Source organism: Girardinichthys multiradiatus, chromosome 5, assembly GCF_021462225.1.
Source record: "Girardinichthys multiradiatus isolate DD_20200921_A chromosome 5, DD_fGirMul_XY1, whole genome shotgun sequence".
Classification (NCBI taxonomy): domain Eukaryota; kingdom Metazoa; phylum Chordata; class Actinopteri; order Cyprinodontiformes; family Goodeidae; genus Girardinichthys; species Girardinichthys multiradiatus.
Genome location: NC_061798.1, coordinates 39,571,684 through 39,597,890, shown reverse-complemented (window position 1 = coordinate 39,597,890; position 26,207 = coordinate 39,571,684). Strand labels below are relative to the sequence as shown.

The 26,207-nt window shown below is 39.6% G+C and overlaps 1 protein-coding gene across 1 annotated transcript; it reads right to left on the bottom strand.

Annotated features, from left to right (window-relative positions):
- Positions 1-26,207, bottom strand: LOC124868852 (cAMP-specific 3',5'-cyclic phosphodiesterase 4C-like). The gene is given in 19 exon segments (XM_047366477.1): positions 1-1,518; positions 1,521-2,015; positions 5,455-5,637; positions 5,777-5,899; positions 6,547-6,701; positions 6,790-6,889; positions 9,091-9,255; positions 9,364-9,462; positions 9,611-9,768; positions 9,870-9,963; positions 11,532-11,694; positions 12,358-12,428; positions 12,553-12,592; positions 12,694-12,876; positions 12,962-13,089; positions 19,374-19,508; positions 23,421-24,160; positions 25,546-25,629; positions 26,007-26,207. Coding segments are annotated over 17 exon segments (2,709 nt in total). The 5' UTR covers positions 23,463-24,160; positions 25,546-25,629; positions 26,007-26,207; the 3' UTR covers positions 1-1,143.

Genomic DNA, 26,207 nt, shown 5'->3' with positions numbered 1-26,207 from the left:
TGAATTGATCATATTTATTATATGACATCAGCAGATTAAATTACATGTTATTATTATGTACATATATGCAACAAGGGTGTTTTTATAAAGTGCCAAATACAATTATTTTACAAAAAACAAAAATGGAATGGAAGACCATCACACCTGCCGGCCTGGTCCCACAGATTCATTGCTTCGTGATGAGTAGTCCTCCGTTTGGAGGCTGCATTGCTCAGTGCTGGTTGTGGGACAGCTTGGCACAACTCAGGTTACAATGTTACAATGGCATAAACACTTGGTGTGATTATTTTCTTTTTTAATCTCCACACGACTGAACATTGACAACATACAATAAATCAGCCTTGTAGGTTTTCACTGTGACGAGAACAGCCTGTGTTTCATTTAGAAATGGGTTCAGAAATCCAGCATCGTTGCTTCAGGGTTAGGATGTGAGGAGCTTACTCTGTTTCCCAACCACAGTGTATGAAACATACCGCTCACAGGTTGAAAAGGGTTTCGTATTAAATATAAGACAGCAAACTACACCATCCTGACCGCATTTTTTAGTCTCTTTTCTGGATTTATTTAAAAATTTGCTCTTTAGTTATAATGGTCTATGTGTGTGTGTTATGGTCCTCATCAATAAGACATTAGACGGTGACCAACAGACAACGCGTAACAGTCTATAACAACCGGAAAACAGGCACACACTTATTTGCATGTACGAATTTCAGCATTTATTTTTTTCCTTTGTTACCAGAAGCTACAAAACGGTTGATCAAACCAGTCCCCCCAGTCTTGTTACAGTTATGTCCCCATTTATCCCAAACGGCAGTGATAGACGCACCGACACAGGGTTAGAAGACCCCAGTTTCTGTCACTACCGGATGATCCGCTTCCTGCAACGATTAGGCTGTTCAGAAAAATCCAGAGTTTGCCTGTCTCCAGCCCTTCGCTGTTGGTGCAAAATATTGCTCTGAAGATGAGCATAGTCTGACCTTCAGATGGTAAAGCAGTTAGAAACAATTTATCTGGAAAGACGGACATGTTTCAGCTTTTTTCCTTCTTTTACAGCCACTCTGCAGCCTTTAAGAGCCTCTCTGGACCCTCATCCTCCCTCCTTTACCCGTTTTCCTCACTGACCCTGATAATTTGTCTGTTTAGCTAACTCTCCTGTTCCTCTTGTAATTCATCATCTTCACCTTCCTGAGGTTCTGCTACCTCCTCTGCATTCTCCTCTGCTACTTCCTGTTCTGCCTCTTCATCTTTACTGTCCATTTCTGTCTCATCCTCTTTATCTTCTTCTGTGTTGCCCTCTTCTTCTTTGCCTTCTTCTCCTTCCGTTAAATTCTCCTCTGTCTCCTCCTCTACTTCTGCATCCTCGTTTTCACCCTCTTCCTCCCCTTGGTTTTCCTCTTCCTCAGCTTTCTCAACTTCAGCCTCATCCTTGTTTACCTCTTCCTCAATTTCTTCATCTCTCTCATCCTCTTCTTTTATTTCTTCATCTTGTTCCCCATTGATTTCTCCCCCCCTCCTTCTTCTTGCTCCTCGAGAACGTCCTCTAGCTCCTCTTCAGCTTCCTCCCCTTGCTTTTCTCCAGTGTTTTCTTCCTCCTCCTCCTCCTCCTCCTGGATTCCATTCTGTTCACCGTTGTGGTTCTCCTCGTCATCCTCTTCAACTTCAGCTTGGTTCTGACCCTCCTCGCCTGTTTCCTCCCGCTCGCCCTGTGTTCTGTCCCCGTTGCTGTCATCACATAGGGCTTTCAGGCTGTTTCTGATGCCCCTGCTGCTGCCGCCGCTGGTCCTTCGATAGATGTTGTTGTGATTGTTGTGCTCCAGCTCTTCGAGTGTGAGTTCAAACTGGAAGCGGTCATGCTGGAGGTGTCTATCAGGGGGAGGTGAAGGTGACTGGGGCATGGTGTTCAGGTACCACTCCCTGTTCTCCTCTAAGGTGTCCAGGATCTCCTGGGCGTCTGGGTGCACCAGGTCAGCCCACGTCTCCCACAGCGGGTGGACAATGTAGTCAATGAAGCCCACCTATAGAGGAGAGAATAGCAAAATCTACATTTACCTACTTGAAGATATGCAAGGGATTGCTAAGAGAAAAACAAATTTTAGAAAAAGTACAGTTTAATTTTCGTCTTCAGAGTTGACACTGAGCAAGAAAACCGTTTGCTTTGTGCTGATAAGACTTCTGAGGGTCACAGTAACACAAATTCCAGCATTTATTATTAGAAAAGCGATTTTAAATATTCTTATCTTGAGAAGGTCAAAAATGTTACACAAAAAATGCACCAAATGGGTATTGTTATGCTTTCAGCTATCCACAGGATACTTTGGCCGCATATGATTGACTATAGTTTTAGCAGCATTAATGCAAATGTCTCCTTCCCCTTACAGGAGGACAGTCATGTCAAAATCCATGTGCTTTTAGGCAGCAATGCTAATACTGCCTTGCAAATGTTTCTGGCAGGGCCGTTCTGATAAGCGTTGATCAAAACCAGTCCTTTGTAGCTCTGGCTGTATGCTTAGGGTTGTGTCTCTGCCACAAGGTGATCTTCCAAACCAGTTTCAAGTCTTTTGAAACTCAGAGCACCTTCCTTCGCATGTTTGCTATGTTTCCTACAACTGCAAAAAGGACCTTTTCTGGCTTTCTTTCAACATGGGATAACACTAAAGATTTGACACCAAGTAAAGCAGTCGGTGTATTGCTTGTGTAATGGTGTAAATGTTCTGTTCCCTCAAAATAACTCAACACACAGCCATTAATGTCATAACCGCTGGCAACAAAATGAGTACACCCCTAGTTGAAAATGTCAAAATTGTGCTCAAAGTGTCAATATTTTTTGGGGCCATCATTGTTTTCCAGCGAGGCCTTAACTCTCTTGGGTATGAAATTCACTAGAGCTCCACAGGTTGCCACAGGAATCTTCTTCCACTCCTCCATGACGACATCACAGAGATTGTGGGTGCTGGAGACCTTGCACTCCTCCACTTTCTGCTTGAGGATGACCCAAAGATGCTCAGTAGGGTTTTTGTCTGGAGACATGCTTGTCCAGTCCAGCACCTTTACCCTCAGTTTTTTTTTTAGCGAGGCAGTGGTCGTCTTGGAGGTGTGTTTGGGGTCGTTTTCATGTGGGAACACTGCCCTGTGGCACAGTTTCTGAAGGGAGGGGATCATGCTCTGCTTCAGTATGTCACAATACATGCTAGCATTCATGGTTACCTCAATGATCTGTAGCTCCCCACAAGTGGCAGCACTTATGCAGCCTCAAACCATGACACCTCCACTACCATGCTTGACTGTAGTCAAAACACACTTTTCTTTGTACTCACCTGCTTGCTGCCACACATGCTTGACAGCATCTGAACCAAATAAGTTAATCTTTATATCAGACCACAGGATATGGTTCCAGTAATATATGTGCTTGTTTCTGGTAAACTGTTTGCAGGCTTTCTTGTGCATCATCTTGAGAAGAGGCTTCCTTCCTTGGAAAGACAGCAATGCAGACCAGTTTGAAGCAGTGTGTGGCGCATGGTCACCTCTTCAACCTCTGTAGCAATGCTGGCAACACTCACACACCTATTTTAGAAGATGACCTCTCAATATGACGCTGAGCACGTACACTCAACCTCTTTGATCGACCATGGCGAGGCCTGTTCTGAGTGGAGTCTGTCCTGTTAAATCGCAGTATGGTCTTGGCCACCATGCTGCAGCTCAGTTTCAGGGTGCTGGCAATCTTCTTATATCTTATATTAGAGAGATCTTTGCTATGAGTTGAGCATTGAACAATTTCCAGTGACCAGTATGAGAGAGCAATAAGACCAAATTTAACACACCTGCTCCTACATTCACACCTGAGACCTTGTAACACTAAAGGGTAACATGACACTGGGAAGGGAACATGGCTAATTGGGCATAATGTGGACATTTTGACTTAGGGGTGTACTCACTTTTGTTGCCAGGGGTTTAGACATGAATGGCTGTGTGTTATTTTAAGGGTACAGGAAAGTTACACTGTTATACAAGCCATATACTGACTACTTTACATTGTATCAGTGTCATATCTTCAGTGTTGTTCCATGAAAAGATATAATAAAATATTTACAAAAATGTTAGGGGTGTACTGACTTTTCTAAGGTACTGTACTAACCATACACACATAGATGAATCTATTTATATACCTTTGTGCATTGACAGTGCCATTGACAATGTCAAGTGTTAAAGTAGTCCAAGAACTTAATACTAAGGAGTTTTCTTAGTGTAATATTACTTCTTAAATTCCTTCACCATTATTTAAGGTTATGCTCTGAAGCAGGCAAGGAAGTCAAATAGTATTGAAGAAAATAGACATGAAGTATGACTACACAAAGGTGCAGAAAAGACAGAAATGTTTATATAAACACAAAATAAATGATGCTAAATACAAATACATCCTTTATTTCTGAATTTTATTTACAAAGAATTTTGAAAACTGTGTATCCTTTCTCTCAGTTTCACAATTATGATCTACTTTATCTTGACATATCAATAAAATCACAATAAAACATATTGAAGTTTTTGGTTGTTACATTTAATATAAAGTTTTTGGTTGTTAAATTTAATTTAAAGTTTGTGGTTGTCACATTTAATGTGAAAAAGTTCGAGTGGCAGGAAAGTTCTTGCCACAAATCAAGGGGCTGCTTTAAATACAAAAGGGACTGGATTTTCCACCACGACTGATGTGGCATAGCTGATGTGGATAACGTTTCTGACTCCAACATGCTAAAGAAGAGAGCAAAATGGCATGCTTTTCATTTTTCTCTAAGATATGAGGACATTTAAGAGTGCTGCTGCCCCCTACTGGTCAGTCAACAGCATTCATGGAAATATTAATCTGCCCAGTGCTTTGAGGTGACATCTGATCAGAAACCTCAACTCCAGACAAATGTGGCAACACATACCAGTGAGGAAGTTCAAATTCAGAGGAAACTGATATGTATCAAGCAGTTAAACTATGATGGATCACATGTGATGCAATTAACCCAATGTGTCTGGGTTAGCGGTAAGGATAAGAAATTTCCATACTGTTTATCGTGGAAATAAAGAAAAGAAAAAAAAAAAAATAGAGAAATTGCCACAAATTATAATGATAAAATATTCGGTCCAGATTGTCCATTCCTTGGTTAGTCGCAAAAGCCACAAAAAAATTTAAAAGATGCTGCCATAGTTTTTCACTTGTAAAAGCAACATATAGGAAACCTTAAACGGTAAATAATGGTTATCAGTAACAAAACAAGAACATGACTTCATGAATTATTCTATTAATATTGCAAAATTAGACATTAACGTAAGAAAAATCCCACTCATTCTAGATTAAAAACATAGAACGTCACAAGAACAATCAAACCATGAACCAGAGGCTTACTATTTATTATTTTGTCCACTTTGTTGCATCTTCAGTGCACTAGCAATGACACCCAGGTGGAGTTTTACCTGACTCTTCTCCACAGAGGCAGTGTGTTTGTCGCACATGGCGCTGATCTCCATCCCCCTCTCTCGTTCTTTGTCGCCCTGTCGGAAGAACTCCTCCATGATCCTCTCTGTCCACTGCCTGTATAACGGTAACAGTTTCGTGGGGTTGCTCAGGTCTGCACAGTGGACCATGTTCTTCAGCACCTGCAAGAAAAAAAAACATTTTTTAGAATATATATGTTTTAAATATTCTTTTAGAGAAATGCACTGATACAGATAAAGATTAGAGGTATTTCAGTGACTGAGATGGGGAAAAAGGAAATCTGTCATGATGACGCCTTACCTGTATCCTCTCTGTGTAGTGATCCAGCAGCAAAACACCTGAACTCGTCACCTTCTTGGTTTCCACCATGGTCTTTAGGTCAGCCAGCAGAGTCATGTGTTTGGACATGTCTGTGCCCAACACCTGCAGACCAACAGAAATATTCAGTTAATCTTTTTTTCTTGTTTTAGTTATTTGTGCCTCTTACTCTCAGATGCTGACTTCCCACTTTACCCCTTTATCACTAGCAGTTGCTGTTTAGAAAATAAAGAGTTGATAATTAAGCAAAAATTAAGGCAACAGTTAAATAACTCTCTCCTTTCTGAAAAAGTTAAATATATATAAATATAATTTAATATAAAATTGTAATCTACTAAACTTCTGTAACTGAAATTCACAAAATGAGCAAGTTATTATAGAAACTTGTTCTTTATTTTGTCTAAAAAGGCCTCTACAAATCTAATCCATAAAATATATTTGAGATTCATTAAATGAATTTTAGCAAACAATATATATTTTATTTTTAATTTTAATTTTAACCTTTGAAACAATTTAATCCAGGACTAATGTACATTACTTTACTAAATCTAATTTAAACAAAGTGAAATTCCATCGTTATGTCAATAACAAGCATCAACAAGCAAAGAGATCATCTCCCACATAGACACGTTGGATTTCTGCAGCATTGTTTGCAAGAAGCAAAGATCGAGAGGCATCATATATATCTATATATAGATATAGATATAAATCTATCATGTGTAGGTTCGATGTGGTTTTGCAGAGGCCCCGACCATATCAATGACGAGTTTCCGTAGGCTCTGCCGCTGCCTCTTGGTGAGGTTCTGGAAAATGTCGCAGTTCTCCTGATGCAGGAGCTTGAAGCCCACAGCCAGGTGGTGGTTCTCCAGGACCGACTCGTCATTGTACATCAGCGCCAACTCTGAGTCTGAGTGTAAAAAAGAGGGGGACATGAACAACAGCAAGACAAATATATACAACCTGTTGTTGGCCTTGTGCTTGAGTGGTGTGCTCACTGGTGTTGATGAGGAACTGGTTGGAAACTCCGGGATGGTCTACATCATGGATAGCTGCAGCAAACAGAGCAGCGAGGATCTCCAGGTCGGTGAAGACAGCCTGGTAGAACCAAGAAAAAGAAGAAAGACAACAAAATGAGCTTCACTGTAGGCCTTTATGTCAAGAAATGTCTGTAAATTTCAGTAAAATTAAAAGAATTTTAAACAGATGCTTCAAAAGGTTATTCTATTTGTTAAATAATCAGTTTGTGCACCAATCAGAAATCGTTTTGATCGATTCTGATCTTTCTTTTATGTAAAAGTGCTGATAAAGATTTTAGCAGTTTCGGATTTCTCATTAAAAATTACAATGACCAGCATTCAAACTAGTTCTTTCTAGCATCCTAAATTAGCAGTTAGCACGATATGCACAGAGTATATTGCTTAGAGAGTGCTGACCCCTTCCTTAACTATGAGATTTCCGAAGGCTGCAAACCTTTCCAAATCCAGTGACGGAAAGAGGTTTAACACAGAGAAACTTTGTTGTGATATGCTCAGTTTCGGTACTGAACCCCAAGTTGCCTTCCGGTCTGTGTGTGGGGTATGAATGGGTGTGTTGAATGGTTAGTTTAACCAAAAAAGCGCTACATAGGTTTAGTCCATTTACCATAAAACAAAACAGCCAACACAGCGAAGGTATAAGATGGAGCTGTCTACCTCTGTGTTACAGCAAACTGAATGAACAGCTGACACACCTGAAAAGACAACTGTTTCTTTAAAATAGCTTCCTACAGGTTTTGTGCTTTTTCCGACTTCATTTTTATTCACCTCACTGATACTGAAAAGCTAACTTTGTGTCGTTTTGCCTCAGTAACAACCCTCACACTCAAGAGTGTGGTTTTCATCACAGTTTTGCAGCTCATTTATGGTATATTCAGTGATTAGAGAAGGATTGGATTTTTAAAGATTGTGGCAAGGTCAGTAAAGCTGCAAATTGACCGGTTCTGGTCATTCCTGATTTCTCTGTGAAGTCTTAATTTCATAGGGCTGTGCCATTTCAGCAAAATATTCATTTGAGATATGATTGCATTAAACTGTTTCAATTACATCTAAAATTTTCATCTCGTTTAACATTTTCGAGATACTTTTTTTTTTTACTGTTACATAATGTCCAAACCGCTCTCCATGAGCTTTAGCATCATAGCCTGCTATAGGCATGAAAGGAAGTTAGAGTCCGTTCAACTGGCCAGTTATGTCATAGATATGCAGAGCAACAACACGACACTTGAAATGTTACAGCCTATGAAATATTGCACCCTAGCAGTTCTTTTTGATTGTGATTTTACACTTGTTGATATTGCATTGATGACAGCTATACTTTGCAGCATGCCTCACTCTTAATGCCATCGCAGATCTTGATAAAAAACTTTTTTTTTTCCTTCACTTATTCAATGAAACCAATTTTTTCTTTGGTTTTTTAGCAAAAGCTGTTTTTTAGGATTTTCTACTCATTTTATCCCCTGTGTGAAAAATTTCTAATTAAACTTACCACAAACCTTGTGCTGGATAAATAGAATAAATATTAAGAAATAAAAAAATGGTAATTGTTCATTGCTATATAAAACCAAAAAACATTAACAATTTAAGCACATACTCTATAGTGCCCTTTATTGCTATTTAGAATTGTTTGAAAAATGAACAACCTTTAAAACTGTGTTCAGTAAATAAAAATCTTACACTCATCCTGGTAAATCTGGCGGAACCTGAGAATTATTATAAAGGACTGAGCTATAAAGAAAAATGGTTTATAATAGTTTATTTTAATTTCTGACTGAAACACCTGACAAGCTCATGTTTACTCATTACTTAGCTGAGTCATTAGCTTCAGTGGCTAGCTGACAGTGAGCTATTAATTTATACAGACAGAGATAGCTACTTGTGTGAATTGTTTCAAGAGGGATAAAAAGGGATGGATGTTACTCCTAATGTAGCCTGTTGTTGTTTGCTTATCATACACAGCTGACTGACAGCTTACAGCAATTAGTCTGGGCGGGACGATGCTATCCTATGTCCCACAGAACTGCAACAAAAACTTTACTCTCTTATTAAAAATGAGTTTAAACTTAAGTAATTGAGTAACGCAACAATTTTTAAAAAACAAGAAAAACCCCAAAACAGGAAATGTCTACATTAAATCTTTCAAGATGTCAGAGATTTTTCTTTTAGTTTCTGTTTCTTATGTTTTCTGCTGAAATGTTCTGAAACATTTCCATAGCACCATGTATATTTGTCCCTTTTTTGGTGTGTGTACAATAAACCTACATCCAGAGCAGGTGTGGAGAGGAGCACGTGTGTGGACTGGGCAACATCTGCAGCATGGAGGCTGTTGTGGTATGCTACGTTTCCATGGTAATGGTCCTCCAGGGTCATCACATAAGTGACAAAAGTGTCAACAGGGATTCGAAATGTCTTCAAGAGCTCACGCTCCTGGGGAGTGAGGCAGACAGAGAGGAGACAGAACATTGAAAATAAAAATAAATGTTTTAAAAACCACAGGGTTAGAAGAATTTGGCAGGTTCTCTTTTCTTTTTTTACCTGAAAGATGGCATACATGATGCAGCTGAGGGGTCTGTTGTTGGAAAACTCTGCTACTCGGAATATGTTAAAACTCCACTTGTTCAGATCCTCCAGTTCCTGTTCAAACACCACAAACAGACACAGAATGATTACAACTAGGATCAAAATTCAGAAACTAGGCGGTCAAAAAGCCAAAATGTATAGAGTTACACCAGAGATTGTTTTAAAAGTGCTGGTTTTTCAGACCAGAAGGGTGTGTGGACACCTTGGCAAGCTCGTCCTCGTGGTCCGTGTTGACCCCAAAGCGAGGCATCGAGGCGCTGGAAAGGCTGGAGCTGTGAGACAGTTTCCGCACTCCACTGATATGAATCATGGGTTTGTCTTTGAGCGTCGGAGACGGGATTTCCATTTCATTCTGCTTGTCTACAGGTGGACAAAAAAAAACAAGCATTTTCTTTGCTGTATTCATTTACAAATGGTCATAAATGTGATGTAGACAGAGATCTGATGGTGATCCAGCTCACCCATAAAGGTGCTGGAGATGTATTCAGACACCTGGTTCCCGGAGCGACTCATCTCTGACAGGTGGGAGAGCTCTCTGTTCAGCATCCTTTTAAACTGCAGCAGAATAAGAACAAAACAAAGGTGCAGTTGGTCAATGTGGTATTTTTATAATTCTCATTATAACAGTAGAGTTGAAACCAGATATTTACACACACTGTATAAACAATGTCTAAGATTATAAACAGACAAACCCTTTCCTGTTTTAAATCAGTTAGCATGATCAAACTTATTTCAATTTGCTGCTATTTGCACCAGAATCATGATTTTTTTCAGGTTTCTGTTATGAACTTCCTTCAGGTTCTGAAGATTAAATACAGTACATCTCCTTAGTATTTGGTAGTAATGCCTTTAATACTGTATGATTTGGGTCAAATGTTCTGGGTATCCTTCCACAAGCTTCTTGCAACAGTTTGCTGGAACATTTTGCAGGACTGAGATCAGGTCTTCATGATGGCCACTCCAAAACATTGATTTTGCTGACTTTAAGCCACTTTCCAACTTATTTGACAGTAGTCATTGTCCATTTATTTGGAAGATCCATTTGTGCCAAAGCTTCAGCATCCTGGCTGTTCACATAATGTTCGTTCCTCATTATGGCATCTCGTTTGTGAAGTGTACCAGTCCCTCCAGCAGCAATACACCGACAAGGTATTTTGCTGCCACCCCAATATTTCAAAGTTGGAAATGGTGCTCTCAGTTTGCAAGTTTCCCCCTTTATCATCCAAATACAAGAATAGTGACTATGGCTAAGCACTCCAGTTTTACATTCTTAAGGGCATGTCTCCAAAAATTAAGAGCCCGGATTTGCACACTGTAATTTCTCCTTTTTACGTTTCTTTTAGAGCAATGGCCCCTTTCTCTCTGAGTGGCCTTACAGCTCATGATACAGAACCTGTTTCACTGCATATACTGACAACTTCTTACCAGCTTCAGCCAGCCTCTTCTCAAACAGTTTTGCTTTTGTTCTGGGTCTCATATGCATGGGTTGCACCAATACACATTAATCTCTGGGACACAGAACCAGTCTCCTTCTTAAACGGTATGATGGCTTAACATATCCAACTGTTTATACTTGCATAAGACGATGACAACTACAGGCCTCTGGAAATTGGATGCAAGGATGAACCAGACTTGTGAAGGTCCAAAATCCTCTTCTTGGCTGATGTCTTTTGATTTTTTTCATCATGTCACTCAAGGAAGCAGTGTGTTTGAGGTATACCTTAAAATACATCCACAGGTGTGCCTCCAATAAACTCCCATGCCAAGACTTTTTCATCTGGGCTTTTAAAAATAGTTTTAAAGTATAGCATAAAATGATAACTCTCATTATTCTGGTGTTTAGTAAACAGAAAATAATTTTGGTAATCTTAACTGACCTAAAACATTTAGTGTGATTTAATGTCACACCATGAGAAGGACAGGTTTTGTCTCCCTTAAACATTGTATGTAAATATCTGATTTTAACTGCTTGGGTGTTTAAAAAAGAAGTAGAAAATGTTGTTTCATAAAGCTTTTACCATCATGAAATCCTTAATCAGAAAATAAAACCAGAATAAATTCAAATTCAATTCAAATTCAAAAATACTTTATTAATCCCAAAGGGAAATTAAATGCTTTTTTACCTTATTGGATGCCATTTCACTGACAGAGCGGTGCGTCTGAATAGTCTCCAGCTGGTCCAAGCACCAGTCCAGCTCCTCCAGCGTGTCCAGGGCGAGCTGCTGGTACTGCTGATCCGAAAGTGTCGCCCTGGGGTTGACACACATTCCACCTAAAGGAGACCTCCTGAAAATACAACAGCTACACTGATCAGAGAGAAGACTGCAGATTGGACTAGTGACTGGAAAATTCTAAATATCAAAAATGTCCTATATTTGAGTTCTTCAGTGAGATGCAGTAAAGTTTTCATGATAAAAGTGAATAAGTTACGGTACAGGTCCGCACTACCACAACTAGACTAGATAAGACGACAGACAAGATAGACTCCTTCAGAGTCATACAGTCAGCTGCATGCCTGTAATGTAAGGTAAGGGTACTTTGAAATCTCATTTAGAGCAGTAATGTCCATATTGCTGCTATGAATTAAGGAAAACTAAATAAAGCGGTATGAGCATGACAGTGATGAGGTGGTTTGTTTTAGAAGGTGACCAACAAGGATTTTCTACAGCTAATGCAGATATTTAAAACTAGGGAGAACTGATGCAAACTGTCTAGGTTTTTTAACCATCTTTTTCTGGAGTCAGAATTTTACCAGTTATTTTTTACCACTCCAACCCTCAAATCTTTGATTTTTGTACTACAACCTAAAGCTTTAGCCACAAGAAGAGCACAAAACCACAATCCAAATTTACAAACAGGAAAAAAAAAATTTATACTTTATTGAGAATATTCCTCTATTTTGATTAGCTATTGTGTGAGCTGATCATTTAGGAAAAGTTTAGTTCTTACTTGACTGTTGGTGTGGCAACGTTGGCAAGGATGGTGAAGTTGCTTCGTACTGATCGCAGACTGGCCAGAACCTAAATCACCACAAATTATCAGAGCATTATACATTTGTATAGAAAAAGGTAAATAAATTGTTTTGCAGTGCTGGATTTTTATGATCATTCACCAGGATTAATTGATTTATCTTGTCAAACTCACTTGAGCAAAAGGTGTGACAATGAAGTCTTCTGCTGTGTGCCTAAAAGGAGGAGGAACAGTTGAAAAAAGAAACAAAGACAACAGAACTCATAGCAGCACTGCTGAGAGCTGTACAATCTCTAATGTCTTTTTTAAGTTCACCCTTCGCTGGCAAGGGAGGAATTACGGGACAGGGCCTTAGGGGACATGTCATAGTCTGAGTCGGATCTGTAGAGGAAGGACTCTCTTCTCTGGCCCTGAGGCAAGGATGTGTGCAACGTTCGGCTTGGACTCTGGGAGCCCACAGGGGTGTGAGCTGGAGACACGCCGTTCTCTGCTTCATAACTGAAACAAAAGGGAACATATAAAACCAAGCTTTGAAATAAAGAATAAGCTTTTTTTTTTTTACTTGTGTAATTTTATGTGATACCTGTCATTGTCCGCTTGTGTGATGGAGATGCGTGGAGGGATGCGAAGAGGAAGCGTTGTGGGACGTGACATATTGCTCAGGATATCGGGGGATCTGGTGCGATCTCGAGGGCGGAGCCAGCAGGGTACCTGACCAGGCAATAAAGCAAACATTGTGACTAAAAGACAGTGGCAATCTTGTGATTCTGGGGGTTTGAAGCACAACCTTAACACAGTTTTATTCTTTGATTTTGGTTAGAAACTACCTGAGGGCTGCAATCAAAGACTAAACAGTATTTTTACCGAGCTCCCTAATTTTAACTTTTGGTGCTTTATTGAGAGAATCAGAAAATTACGTATAAGCTCTATTTTAGCAACTAATAAGCTTAGGTGTAATTGTTTTCGGGACTTCAAATTATTTCACAGTGTTTCATGTTGCTAACTTAGTGAAAAGGTAGCAAACAGTGCTTTGCAAATATATTCATGCCCGTTGAACCTTTTCTCATGTTGTCGCATCACAACCACAAACTTAAATGTATTTGCTAGAAGAATACAATGCAGAGCCTATTTGTAAAGCTGTAGGGAAGCTTACACAAGGCTTTTAAAATTCCTTACCAATAAAAGTCTGAAAAGTGTGGTGTGCATTTGTTTTAGGCTCCTTTACTCTAATACCCACAAATGAAATGTAGTTCAACCAATTGCCTTTTTGGAGTCACCTACTTAGTACACAAAGCCTACCTGTGTGTAACTGATTCTCAGAATAAATGCAATTGTTCTTCAGACTTCATAAATTTCCAAACAGCATCATAACAATCAGAAAACACACCCAGCAGGTCAGAGATATTATGGAGAAGGTTAAAACACAGTTAGCTCATAAAATAATATCCCAAGCTTTAAAAATCTTAACAGGCACTGTTCAGCCCATCACATGTAAAAGGAGTATTGCAAAGCACCAAACCTACCAAGACGTGTCGCCAGTCTAAACTGACAGGTTGGCAAAGAAAGTATTAATTAGAGAAGCAGCCAAGAAGCCCATGGTAACTCTGGAGGAGCTGCAAAAATCCGGAGATCAGGAGGGAGAATCTGCTGACAGGACAACTATTAGTCATGCACTCCACAAATCCGGCTTTTATAGTAGAAGAAAGTAGTTATTGAATGAAAGGAGAAATAGCAAGCATGTGGAAGAAGGTATAGTCTTTAGGTATATTGTATACAAACACAATGAATTTTATTGGAATGTAGAAGAAGGTGCTTTGGTCAGACCAAAACTGAACCAATACTGCACATAATCTGGAAGACATCATCTCTACTATGAAACATGGTGGTGGCAGCATCATGCTATGAGCATGTCTCTCTTTAGCAGGAATAGGCAAGCTTTAAAGGCAAGAGTTTTAGCGAAGTTGGTCAATGGACAATTGACAGGCCGGGAAAAAGACCTGTTAGATGCTGTAAAATACTTATGACTGATGCAGAGGTTCCACTTCCAGGTCCTAAACATATAACCAGAACTCCAACAAAAAGATTTATATCAAAGCATACCCATGTGTCAGAATGGTTGAATCAATGAGCAGACCCAAAATTGATGTTCACAGATGCCCTCAATCCAGTCTAAAAGAAGTATGGGCAGAATGGGCATTCCAATCTCTATATGTGCAAAGCTGGTAGAAACATGCCCGAAAAAGACATTGACTTTTAAGGCTGTGACATGACAAAATGTGAAGCAGTTCAGCGAATAGTTCTGCAAAGCCCTGCACAACAAGTTACTACTTCACAAAAAAGCTAAAACAAAAACCTTTACCACCACCTTGTCTTCTTCTTCTTCTTCTTCTTTCGGCTTTTCCCCTTTCAGGGGTCACCACAGTGAGTCATCTGTCTGCATATAACCCTATCTTCTGCATCTTCTTCTCTCACACCAAATACCTTAATTTCCTTTTTCACTTCATCCATAAATCTCATTTTCGGTCTTCCTCAAACCCTCCTGTTCATTCCCATCACTCCCAAAGAGAACCTCCACATCTTCATCTCTGCTACATTCAGCTCTGCCTCCTGTCTCTTCCTCAGTGTTCTAAACCATACAACATCGCTGGTCTCACAACCGTCTTGTACACCTTTCCTTTCACCTCTTTTCCACACTCACAGTTGCCCTGGACTATTAAACCTAAGTACTTAAAATCCTCCACCTTCATTATCTCTGCTCCCTGTAACCTCATGGTTCCAGTTGGGTCCATCCCATTGTCACACATGTATTCGGTCTTGCTCTGGCTAACCTTCATTCCTTTCCTTTCCAGAACAAACCTCCATCTCTCTTGATTTTCCTCCACATGTTCCCTGCTCTCATCACAAATCACAATGTCACATGCAAATCACAGTCCATGGAGATACCTGTCTAACCTCACCTGTCAGCCTGTCCTTCCCCACAGTAAACAAGAAAGGGCTAAGATCAAATCCTGCAGCTCTCTGATCTCTTTCTCCATACCCACTCCTGTACTTCTTCATTCCACCACCAAGGCTCCTTACCAACTCTCTTTCCATAAGACATTAAATACTACCCTGTCTCCCTGATAGCATTAGCTGTAGCTGTCCAGTCATCAGGAAGCTACCCAGAGACTGTCTCAACTGATGTAATCCTTCAGATTACATCATCTACACAAGATGTAATCCATTTGTGTGCTCCTACCTCCACTCTTGTAAGCCACCTTGTGTTCCTGTATCTTCTGGAAGAATTATTCACTACAGTCATTTTCATCCTCTTTGCAAAGTCTACCACCATTTTTATGCAATCTGTGTTATATATCACTTCATCTAACTCACTCCAGAGAAGTTCACCTTCTCCTTTAACTCACATCCAATCTGTGAGGCATAACCACTAACACCATTGAACATCCCACCTTGAATGTATAGCTTCAGACTATCTCATCTCAATATCATCACCCTATCAGAGACTATTTTCATCTCGAGCACATTTCTGACAAATTCCTCTTTCAAGATAACTCCAACATCATTTATTTTCCCATCCACACCATGGTACAACAGAACCCTGCTCCTAAGCCTGTAGCTTTGCTACCCTTCCACCTGGTCTCCTGAACCCACCGTACGTCCATCTTTCTCCTCTGCATCATGCCAGCCAAATCTCTGGCTTTTTGTGCCATAGTCCCAACATTCAAAGTTCCTACTCTCAGTCCTGGACTCTTGCCTTTCCTCTTCTCTCTCTGCCAATTGACTTATCTTCCTCCTCTTCTTCCTCTTTTTCTTTGCTGACCACCACCTTGTCATAAATCACACTTTCATTAAAGTTTCTTTGTCCAGTTTTAAATAAATTACTGGACAGAAAAAGACTGATTCAGTTCATGAAAAATAAAGAAATGTGTTTGACAGTTTAAAAAACTTTAGAGATTCCACAGCTTGTATATTTTTCTGCAAGATAAGCAAAAGTCGACAGACAAAACAGTACAGATGAAGGCAAAACTGCCTGTGATTTTACAGCATAGTACAGACAATACAGATAACACATATAATTCAGTGCAAAAGTTTTAAGAAAGACTTTTATGTAATGTTTTTAAAGTGATCTTGATTGAAAGTTTTGCAGGCTTTTTTAAAGACTTTCAATGTTTTCTTTTGGATTTTGACTGGATTTTGAAAGTTTCTGTCCAGTCCTTGTAGGTGACAATGACAGCATTTTGTGCAACAAGGAAAAAAAGTGTTCTACCTAATAAAAGGATTATAGTATATGAAAATCATTTCTTTCTTAATAATGCAAAATAAATTAACAAAGCCCTTTCGCTTTACCTAAGACAGAGATAAAATCCTACAGCTGACTATACCCTGGAAGTCAAGCCTGAAGAAAAGTTGATCAAGATCATGTTCAAATGTTACAACAGTGTATGAAGAGACAAAGAACAATTTCAGGCTTTTGGACAGTAGCATACAGAGCACAAGTAGCAATAATATACACTCACCGGCCACTTTATTAGGTACACCTGTCCAACTGCTCGTTATCGCAAATTTCTAATCAGCCAATCACATGGCAGCAACTCAATGCATATAGGCATGTAGACATGGTCAAGACGATCTGCTGCAGTTCAAACCGAGCATCAGAATGGGGAAGAAAGGTGATTTAAGTGACTTTGAATGTGGCATGGTTGTTGGTGTCAGACGGGCTAGTCTGAGTATTTCAGAAACAGCTGATCTACTGGGATTTTCACGCACTACCATCTCTAGGGTTTACAGAGAATGGTCCGAAAAGAAAAAATATCCAGTGAGCAGCAGTTCTGTGGGCGCAAATGCCTTGTTGATCCCAGAGGTCAGAGGAGAATGGACAGACTGGTTCAAGCTGACAGAAAGGCAACAGTAACTCAAATAACCACTCGTTACAACCAAGGCATGCAGAAGAGCATCTCTGAACGCACAACACGTCGAACCTTGAGGCGGATGGGCTACAGCAGCAGAAGACCACACTGGGTGCCACTCCTGTCAGCTAAGAACAGGAAACTGAGGCTACAATTCGCACAGGCTCACCAAAATTGGACAATAGAAGATTGGAAAAACGTTGCCTGGTCTGATGAGTCTCAATTTCTGCTGTGATATTCGGATGGTAGGGTCAGAATAACATGAAAGCATGGATCCATCCAGCCTTGTATCAACAGTTCAGGCTGGTGGTGAAGCACGAATCATCTCAAGACTGCTTTCTTGAACATGACAATGAGTTCACTGTACTCAAATGGCCTCCACAGTCACCAGATCTCAATCCAATAGAGCACCTTTGGGATGTGGTGGAACGGGAGATTCACATCATGGATGTGCAGCTGACAAATCTGCAGCATCTGTGTGATGCTATGATGTCAATATGGACCAAACTCTCTGAGGAATGTTTCCAGTACCTTGTTGAATTTATGCCACGAAGGATTAAGGCAGTTCAGAAGTCAAAAGGGGGTCCAACCCGGTACTAGCAAGGTGTACCTAATAAAGTGCCCGGTGAGTGTAAGCAAGCAATAAGATAATTAACCTCTGCTTTGAAAGCAATAAATGCAGTAGAGAACAGCACATAAAAATAGAAAGGAAAACCTAAGACCAAGTCAAGAACACAACCAGACAATACGAATACCAAGAGAAAACCAATCTGTCAATATGACTAAATTTAATTGATTTGATTATATATTACAATATACACTCACCACCCAATTCATAAAGGCACACATTGCTAGTATTGAGAAGGACCTCTATCTGCAGAGAGAACTGCAATAATTCTTTGTAGATTCGACACAGCAAGGTGTCAGAAACATTTATCAGAGATGTCGGCCCGTACTGACATGATGATATCAAGCAGTTGCTGCAGATCTGACATTACAAAGGGACCTAAAAGGTGCCAAGAAAATATCCCCTATACCATTATACCACCACCTCCAACCTGAGGTTATGCCAAACTCTGACTCTGCCATCTGAATGTTGCAGCTGAAATCAAGACTCATCACACCAAGCAACCTCTTCAAATCTTCTTAGCTGGCAGGAGTGGCACCAGCCATGATTTTCTGCTGCTGTAGCTCCTCTGCTTTAAGTAGTGGTTATTAAAGCTACTGTTACCTTTCTTTCATCCCGAACCAGTCTCCTTTTTCTGTACTATCCTCTGATATCGACAAGGCAGTTTCTGAACTACTTAGACCAGCTTGTCATGCACTAACAACAATGCCACATTCAAAGTCATTTAATCACTTTTTTCTTTAATATTCTGATGTAAAATATGAGCTTCTGCAAGTCAACTTTACCATATCTTGGAGTACCCACCATGTGATTGGTTGATTTAATTTTGAAATTAGTATTAGTTTGTCTTCTAAAGTGCCCTGAGATGATATTTGTAGTGAATTGGTGTTGTGTAAATAAACTGAACAGAATTGAATTGTCTGAGAAAGAGATGTTTTGGAGCAAACATCACAGCAACCAGAAATAAGGAAACTGACAGCGGTTTTCCACACTTTAGCTCTCAAACTGTGGCTGACACATCATTTTTGTCAAAGTTTCAGGTTTGATGTCCCAATATTCATTGGTTTTATGCAGGTGTGGCAGTTTTCAGACGTTCATAGATATTCACCATATTTAAAACACTTGTTTAACATTTTGCAGTAAATGTAATCAAAATGTCCTTAGTGCTATAACATTGCTAATGATTTTATTATAACCCTGTGAATGACTTTTAAAGGTCATCAACAAAAGGACAGAAAAGGTTCAATGTGAGTTGTGATACAAATCCTACATGTTTCTTTTAAAATGGTTAAAACATGCTTTGTTACTTCCACTTCACTTCTCACATGGTTTCTAAATTAATTTAAAATGACGACTGACAGAGCATGAACAGGAAGGACTGGCTGTCAGTAATGCTTCATGGTTCCTTTAAGCTCAACACCCTCCAGGCATGTTAATGTGACCATTCTGTCTTTCTGTACCTGGAGACTGGGAGACAGTCTTCTGGTTCGTCCTCTGCGCAGCTCGGCCCCCAGCGTGGCCCCAGACGTGTAGGATCGGCTGTAGCGAGATGACTCCGCCTTCTCTCCAGCATCTGTTACCTCTAAGTCATTCCCCTGTGAGACAGGAGGGATACAAGGTGAAGAGAGAAAGAGAGCAGGAGCAAGGCAGATCATTGTGTGTCATAGATTGAGCAAACATGAAAAATATGAGGGTTTGCCAGAGTGGGAAAAGTTAAACAGAAATACATAAAACAGCAGTAAATGTGTGTGCATGTATGCGTGTGACTGTGCATGTTTGAAGCTGTGTGTGTGTGTGTGTGTGTGTGTGTGTGTGTATGTATGTGTGTGTGTGTATGCGTGTGACTGTGCATGTTTGAAGCTGTGTGTGTGTGTGTATGTATGTATGTGTGTGTATGTGTGTGTATGCGTGTGACTGTGCATGTTTGAAGCTGTGTGTGTGTGTATGTATGTGTATGTATGTGTGTGTATGTGTGTGTATGTGTGTGTATGTGTGTGTGTGTGTGTGTGTGTGTGTGAGAGAGAGAGAGAGAGAGAGAGAAAGGCCTCAACAGACCGAGCTCTAAGAGGTTGATCTGCACTGCAGCACCGTAGCAAGAAAACACTGGGGGAATGGTAGCAGTTGCTAGGCAACAGTGCCGTGTTGCATTTGATGTAGTCCAGACTCAGATGTGGATAGATGCTCTCAGCCACCCGCATGTACTGTACACGCACACACGGAGACACACACACACGCAGAAGCATGTGGTCACCTGATTAGCATAATCAATGAATGAGCATTTGAACGATGCATGATTTAAAGTCCTTCAGCCAAGGCGTCCCCTTTGAATAAGATCGGCTGATTTACACTCATTTAGCAGGAGCTTATTAATACAAGGGACTGAGACCAAGTGGTTGATGCTTAGAGAACTAGGTTTGAGGATAATAACTGTACCCCTCTTGTGGTGAGTGAATGACATAGCAACCAAATACAACAAAAACTTTAGCCACGCAGTGGTTATCTACAAAAATTACTCTTATAGAGGTGGGAAGAAATGAAAAACATTACATCTAGAAACCAAATCTCCGCGTCTTGTTCTTGCTTATGCATAAGCCGGAGTTTGTACTGCAGTACAGCTAGCTGCTAACAGCAGGTAGAAAATAAGTGGAGAGAGTTAAACAAACTGCTACTTGAAGGAGAAAGTTTTTATTCCTTCTCACTGCAGACTCCAACCTCCAAAGCTTTTAAGAATATGACACAAATGGTTGCTTCAGAAATGTAGATGTGTAACAAACTGTATTCCTTTTCAAATAAACTTTCTATGGGTCTCCTAGCTTAAAAAGGTGAAAGTTCAAACAAAACAAATTGGAGCACATGTTAAACATAGCTGAATTCTTGAACTTGAACGAGGAAGGCTCTTTACAGATGTTTTCCTCTTCACTACTTGTAGAAGAAAACAACACAAGTCTGCCTCTAGGAGCTATCTGCCTGGTGGATAATGCTAAGTAAGTTAACTTTTAGCTGGATGTATGTGGTCTTGTCTAACTTGTTACGAACGTTGAGGGATAAAATCTATGTTTATGTGCATTGTGATGTGATGTGCACATGGACAAGTCTGATTATCTCAGTACGTTGATAACCTAATATCGACAAATGCAAACAGCGGAACTCGGAAGCGCCTAACTTGGCTTGGCAAAAACCATCACCCTCTGTAATAAAGAGAATATGATTTGGGAAGGAGCCACACCATGTGCAGGCTATGTACAACTAAATTCAAATATTATTAAATATATCAAACATCACATCCATATTACACGCTTCCACCCTGAGTAGGAAGAATAACAGCTGATCATACCCTGCCGTGGTCAACCAGAGGACCACCGAGCAAGTGATGTCAAAGCTCAGAAAAGGTGAAGCGAATGACAAAGTTTAGTAATACTTTTACTGTAAAGGATTTTGGACCATTTACAGGTGCTGAGAAGCAGCTCTTTCAGGCTATGGAGATCTCTTTGGATACAACATTGAATCTGAAAGCTATTTCTCTGACAGATTGCACTCCACACACAAGACTAAGAAAAAGTCAAATGATCCATAAAAGCAGGTAGGATAGCTCTAGCATATGATGCATAGACAGCCATTGTCAATGAATGTCCTCAATAACTGCACATATTCTGATGTGCATCAGATAGCATCTTGCGTGCAATGAGAATAACACAGAGGCTATTGTGATAGTAGCAGAGGAATGTCAGATTACGAAGAATAATTTCCTTTTATTTACTGATTAAGTGAGGAGATCTTTGACTTGTTATTTACCTGTGAATAAGGTCAGCTGTTTATGTTAGCTCAGAATGTGCAGAGATCCACAAGCATCCAGAGATGGTGACACAGATTTGCTGTTTATTCATTTTTATTATCCTTTTTTGTTTGTTTGAGGTATTTATTCTATTTTTGTGAGACTGACCGGTCCCATATATTTTTTAATTAACTGACATGTGGCAGATGCACCAAGCTGCAACAATAATAACGGCATCGTAGCTTTCTGAATTGTAATTGAATCAAATCATGAAGAACCAAAATGATCGATTTGATGAGCATTTATTTTATAGCATCAAGACAGTAGATAAACTGAGACATAACTCATGTTAGCCCTTCACAATAAGAGCCTAAATAATTTACAATGCACTCTGAACTGTCAAACAAATGTTTGAAAAGCTAATTAACACGTGACGTTTTCGTAAATTGTTTTTATTGGCTCCACTCGTAAAAATAGAGTGGATTGTGTGTTTGGGCTGCTGATTGCAATTTGTCCCTGACAGACATAATGAAACACAGAGAACATTTGTTGTATGTTAGCGAGAGTGTACCATTACAATCCTTTTTAAAAAACAGTTTGAAACAGAGTATATTTTAACTTTTAAGGATATGCTCATTAATTGTTACTGGTACTTAACACAAGCAAGAAATTGTTAAATTGAATCCTTGCAGAAACATTTTTCAAGCGTAATTCTTTAAGTTTCCTTATTTAACAGCTCTGTTTTTGTTTAGAAAAACCTAATAAAATCGCTATTATGATTTTAGTGTAATAAAAAGTAGATTTTAATTTTTTATCTTTTTGCCATGTAGCCCAGACCTAACTTCACCTCACTCTATTTTTGAACCCAATTCTTCTGTTCCTAAAATGATTTTCTCATTTCTTAAAGTTGAAAACCCTGCAGCCATCTATTATGTTTTCCAATACACAAGATTGTAATTTACAGTGCAGATGAGAGACATAACTATTCTTTTTTTATTTCTAATGAATTTTTTAAAATGTGATGTTGATTGTCACAGCATCAGCTGGATAATTATTATGCCTAAAGAGTCTATAAATAAGTGTGTCCCCGTGTTCTTTGAAAAAGATCTAGGACAGATGGAAATGTATCCATATATAAAACATTTTTCCCTCTGTAAAGAACAAGAGGGTCTGCTTTTATACAATAGTTTAAAACCTTTGCTGATGAGTGATGAGTCTTTGCCCTGCAACTTTAACTGTTGACGTGTGTGTGATTTCTCCTGTTTAAGCATTAGTCAGTAAGATGAAAAACCTTCTTTGTCTATAAATATGTGCTGTCGAGGACTCCTGAAGTGGCATAGCTTTAGCTTCACCTGATTCAAATTCTGTAAAAATCTCCTATTAAACACCTTTTGCTATCAGATTATTAATCAATTAATTAAAAAAATAGTCAACAGATAAATCGATTAGCAAAATAATCGTTAGTTGCAGCCCTACAAATAATATACCTGAACAATACTTCATTAAGCAATGTGATATCCTGAGTAAATATCATGTAAACACCTACATGCAATGTATGAAATGCAAACATTTTTCACAGCCACTTTAGAAAAGTCGTTGTAATGTCCCTGAAAGCTGTTAAAAAATATTAAAGTCAAACAATTTGTGTGTAAGAAACAAACAAACATCTGTTCTGAAAGCCATCCTCTCCCTCCGTTACTTTTATAACTTGTATTGTTTATGTTCTCCAACTCACCTCTTCTCCAGTCACCGACAGCACGCTGCGGCTCTTCTTCATTCTGATTGGCTCGTTCTGGGCCCCAGGGCGGAGCGTTCCGGAACCCAGGCAGCAGAGCAGATGGAGAGCCAGGACCGGAGAGGTCAGAGGTCACTGCAAGCTCAAACTGGGGTCAGACCGGGTCGAAGCCGGCCCCCATTGGAGCTTTGGAGCTGACTCAGCTAGTTAACAGCAGCGCCTGCACTGTCTCCACACCCCGCTCTTCAGATGGATGAAATCAGCCGTTCTTCTGTTGTAAAACAGTAAAGGGGCATCTATCTGCCCCTTAGAAGCTCCAAAATACAAAAAACTGGTTTCTTGCCAAAAACAGAGGAAGAGCAATCAAAGGACAATTGTCATCCTCTGTGGATTTCACTTGATAAGATGAACCTGCAGAACATCCTAATAAAAATCCCAGATGAAGGCTTCATCTCCACAAATTCTTCTCATTTATCCAGCTTGTGGAGTGGGTCACATGATGGCTACGGTAAATTAATCCTGCCAATCAGTCTTTTTTCAACCATCTAGAATCCACGAGAATTTTAACGATTCTGCAGCAGATCTCTTCTGACTCTCAGGTTGGTTTTCCGCAATAGGACCAGTCACTAGGATCCAATCTCGGCTGGGCAAGTCTTTCTGGATATTGCTGCCTCATCTGGGACATCAAATTTAAAACTCCTGATTTGATCAGATGGTATTCATCCTTGAAACTTGAGTCCCTAAGCGAAAAGAACAGAAATAAGGAGTAAGTAGGATTCCAACCTCAAAGCTAATAAACCAGTTTTATCTCAAATCAAAACTATCACAACTCTTCTGCTCTCATATAGTGAATTATTTTCTATTACATAAAAGATATATCTTCTCTCCACATCACTCCTATTTAGCAAGAACATTTAGGCTATTTGGCCGACAACTATGAAGAAGTATATTTTCAGGCATCCATGTCGTCTCAAATTGAAGTTCTTGAACAGAAGGCAACAGAACCTTCTTTGTTTTTCTTCGACCTCTCTTTCAAATATCTTCAGTTTCTCAAATGGACTGCTACATCAGTTCTTGTGGATTGGTAGTTTTAGAATATGTTGTATACTTTGGGCCTTCTTAAAGTTTCTTCAACCTCTTATTTGAATGACTTCATTGGTTCTGGTTATGGATTGGTAGTTTCAGAATTACATTTCATAGTTTGAATGTCATAAGTATTTCTTTAACTTGTCATTGAAATATATTGTTCTTTAGTACTAGATTAGTAGCTTTATAATAATTATATATCTTATTGTAGATTTGCTTTGTGTTTACCAGCAGTTTCAGTATTACGTGTCATAGTTTGGACCTTTGGAGTTTCTTCAACCTCTTAATTGAATGACTTCTTTGAAACTTGGTAGGTTCATTATTACAGATCATTTTGAACTTTGTGTTTCTTTAAACACATTAAAGTAACTTCTTCAGTTCTTCTAATGGATTAGTAGGTTCAGTACTATACGTAGTAGTCTGGACATTCTTAGTGTTTTTTCAGTCTTTGTTTCAAAGTCGATTTTTGCTTGGTGGTTTCTGTTTCATTCAGACCTTCACAATGTTTCTTCGGCCTCTCATTTACATGTCCTCTTCAGTTCCGGTCATTGATTGGTATTTCAGTTGTATATGTCATTGTCTTTTTGTGACTATATTGCAGAAACTCAAAATCCATGATCAAATCTAAAGACCGCTTTCATAAGAGAGGAACAATATCTTGATAAAGAAAGAAGGGAGTCGATTTGCCTTCGGTTCAAGTACTCGGAAGTACGAAACAAATGTTAGGACTTTTCCATTACTGATCAAATGCAAAAACATGTTTTAATATTTTCATTTTTGTACTAAATTTCACAGAAATGCTTAGCTAGTTGGTTATTTGCTTGGAAACAGCAACTTAAGAAAATGTTTCAGCCTGTGGTGGACTTGTCAGAGCTGTACCCATCAGTGTGGCTAATTCTGAGGAGATACTGCAACACCAGAGCTCTCTGATGTTATATAATTACTCCAAGCAATCCGAGTTGACCTAATTTCATTGGATGGGACAGATTCAGCATATCAGGGTGCCTCTGATAAAAGACATGGTGGAAGCGACTTTTACCGGGGGTCACAGGGAACACACCCTCCCAGTAAAAACGGGACCTTCACAGCAGAGTCAGCGTAGATGCACAGAGCGATAACAGTTCTGTGAGGAGAAATCAACAAATGCATAGTGACACAGTGACATATATATGGACACACAACAAGGAAAATGAGCACATACTGGCATACACACACCATGGCTGCCACCACTTCAATCTCCAACAGCTTATAAAACCAAGCAGCACTGCATCAACATGCATCTCCTTTACCAACCTGCTGTTGTTACAAAACAACCAAATGTATATATATATATATATATATAAAACGCATTTACTAAAACAACCGTGTCTACGTGAGGGTTGTCCTGCTTTCATTTCTGCACACACACAGAGCAACAAAAAGAGGTGTGTGTCAGAAAGCCACACGTGCACACATGCATCCACACACACAGGCTGCAAGATGCAATAAAAACACACTCACCTTGATCGCCTGAAGCTCAATAGTAAGATGGGCTGGGCCTTGTCCTGCTTTTACTTGTCTCCTTCGCTCTGTCTTCTGTGTGTCTGTCTGCAGACATTGCAGTGTATCACCAAAGCGAGAGAAAGGGGGGAAAAAAACACTCTCTGTTCTCATGAATATCCGCGGCTTCACCAGCTCCCCTCCTCCCTCCCGAGCTCTACT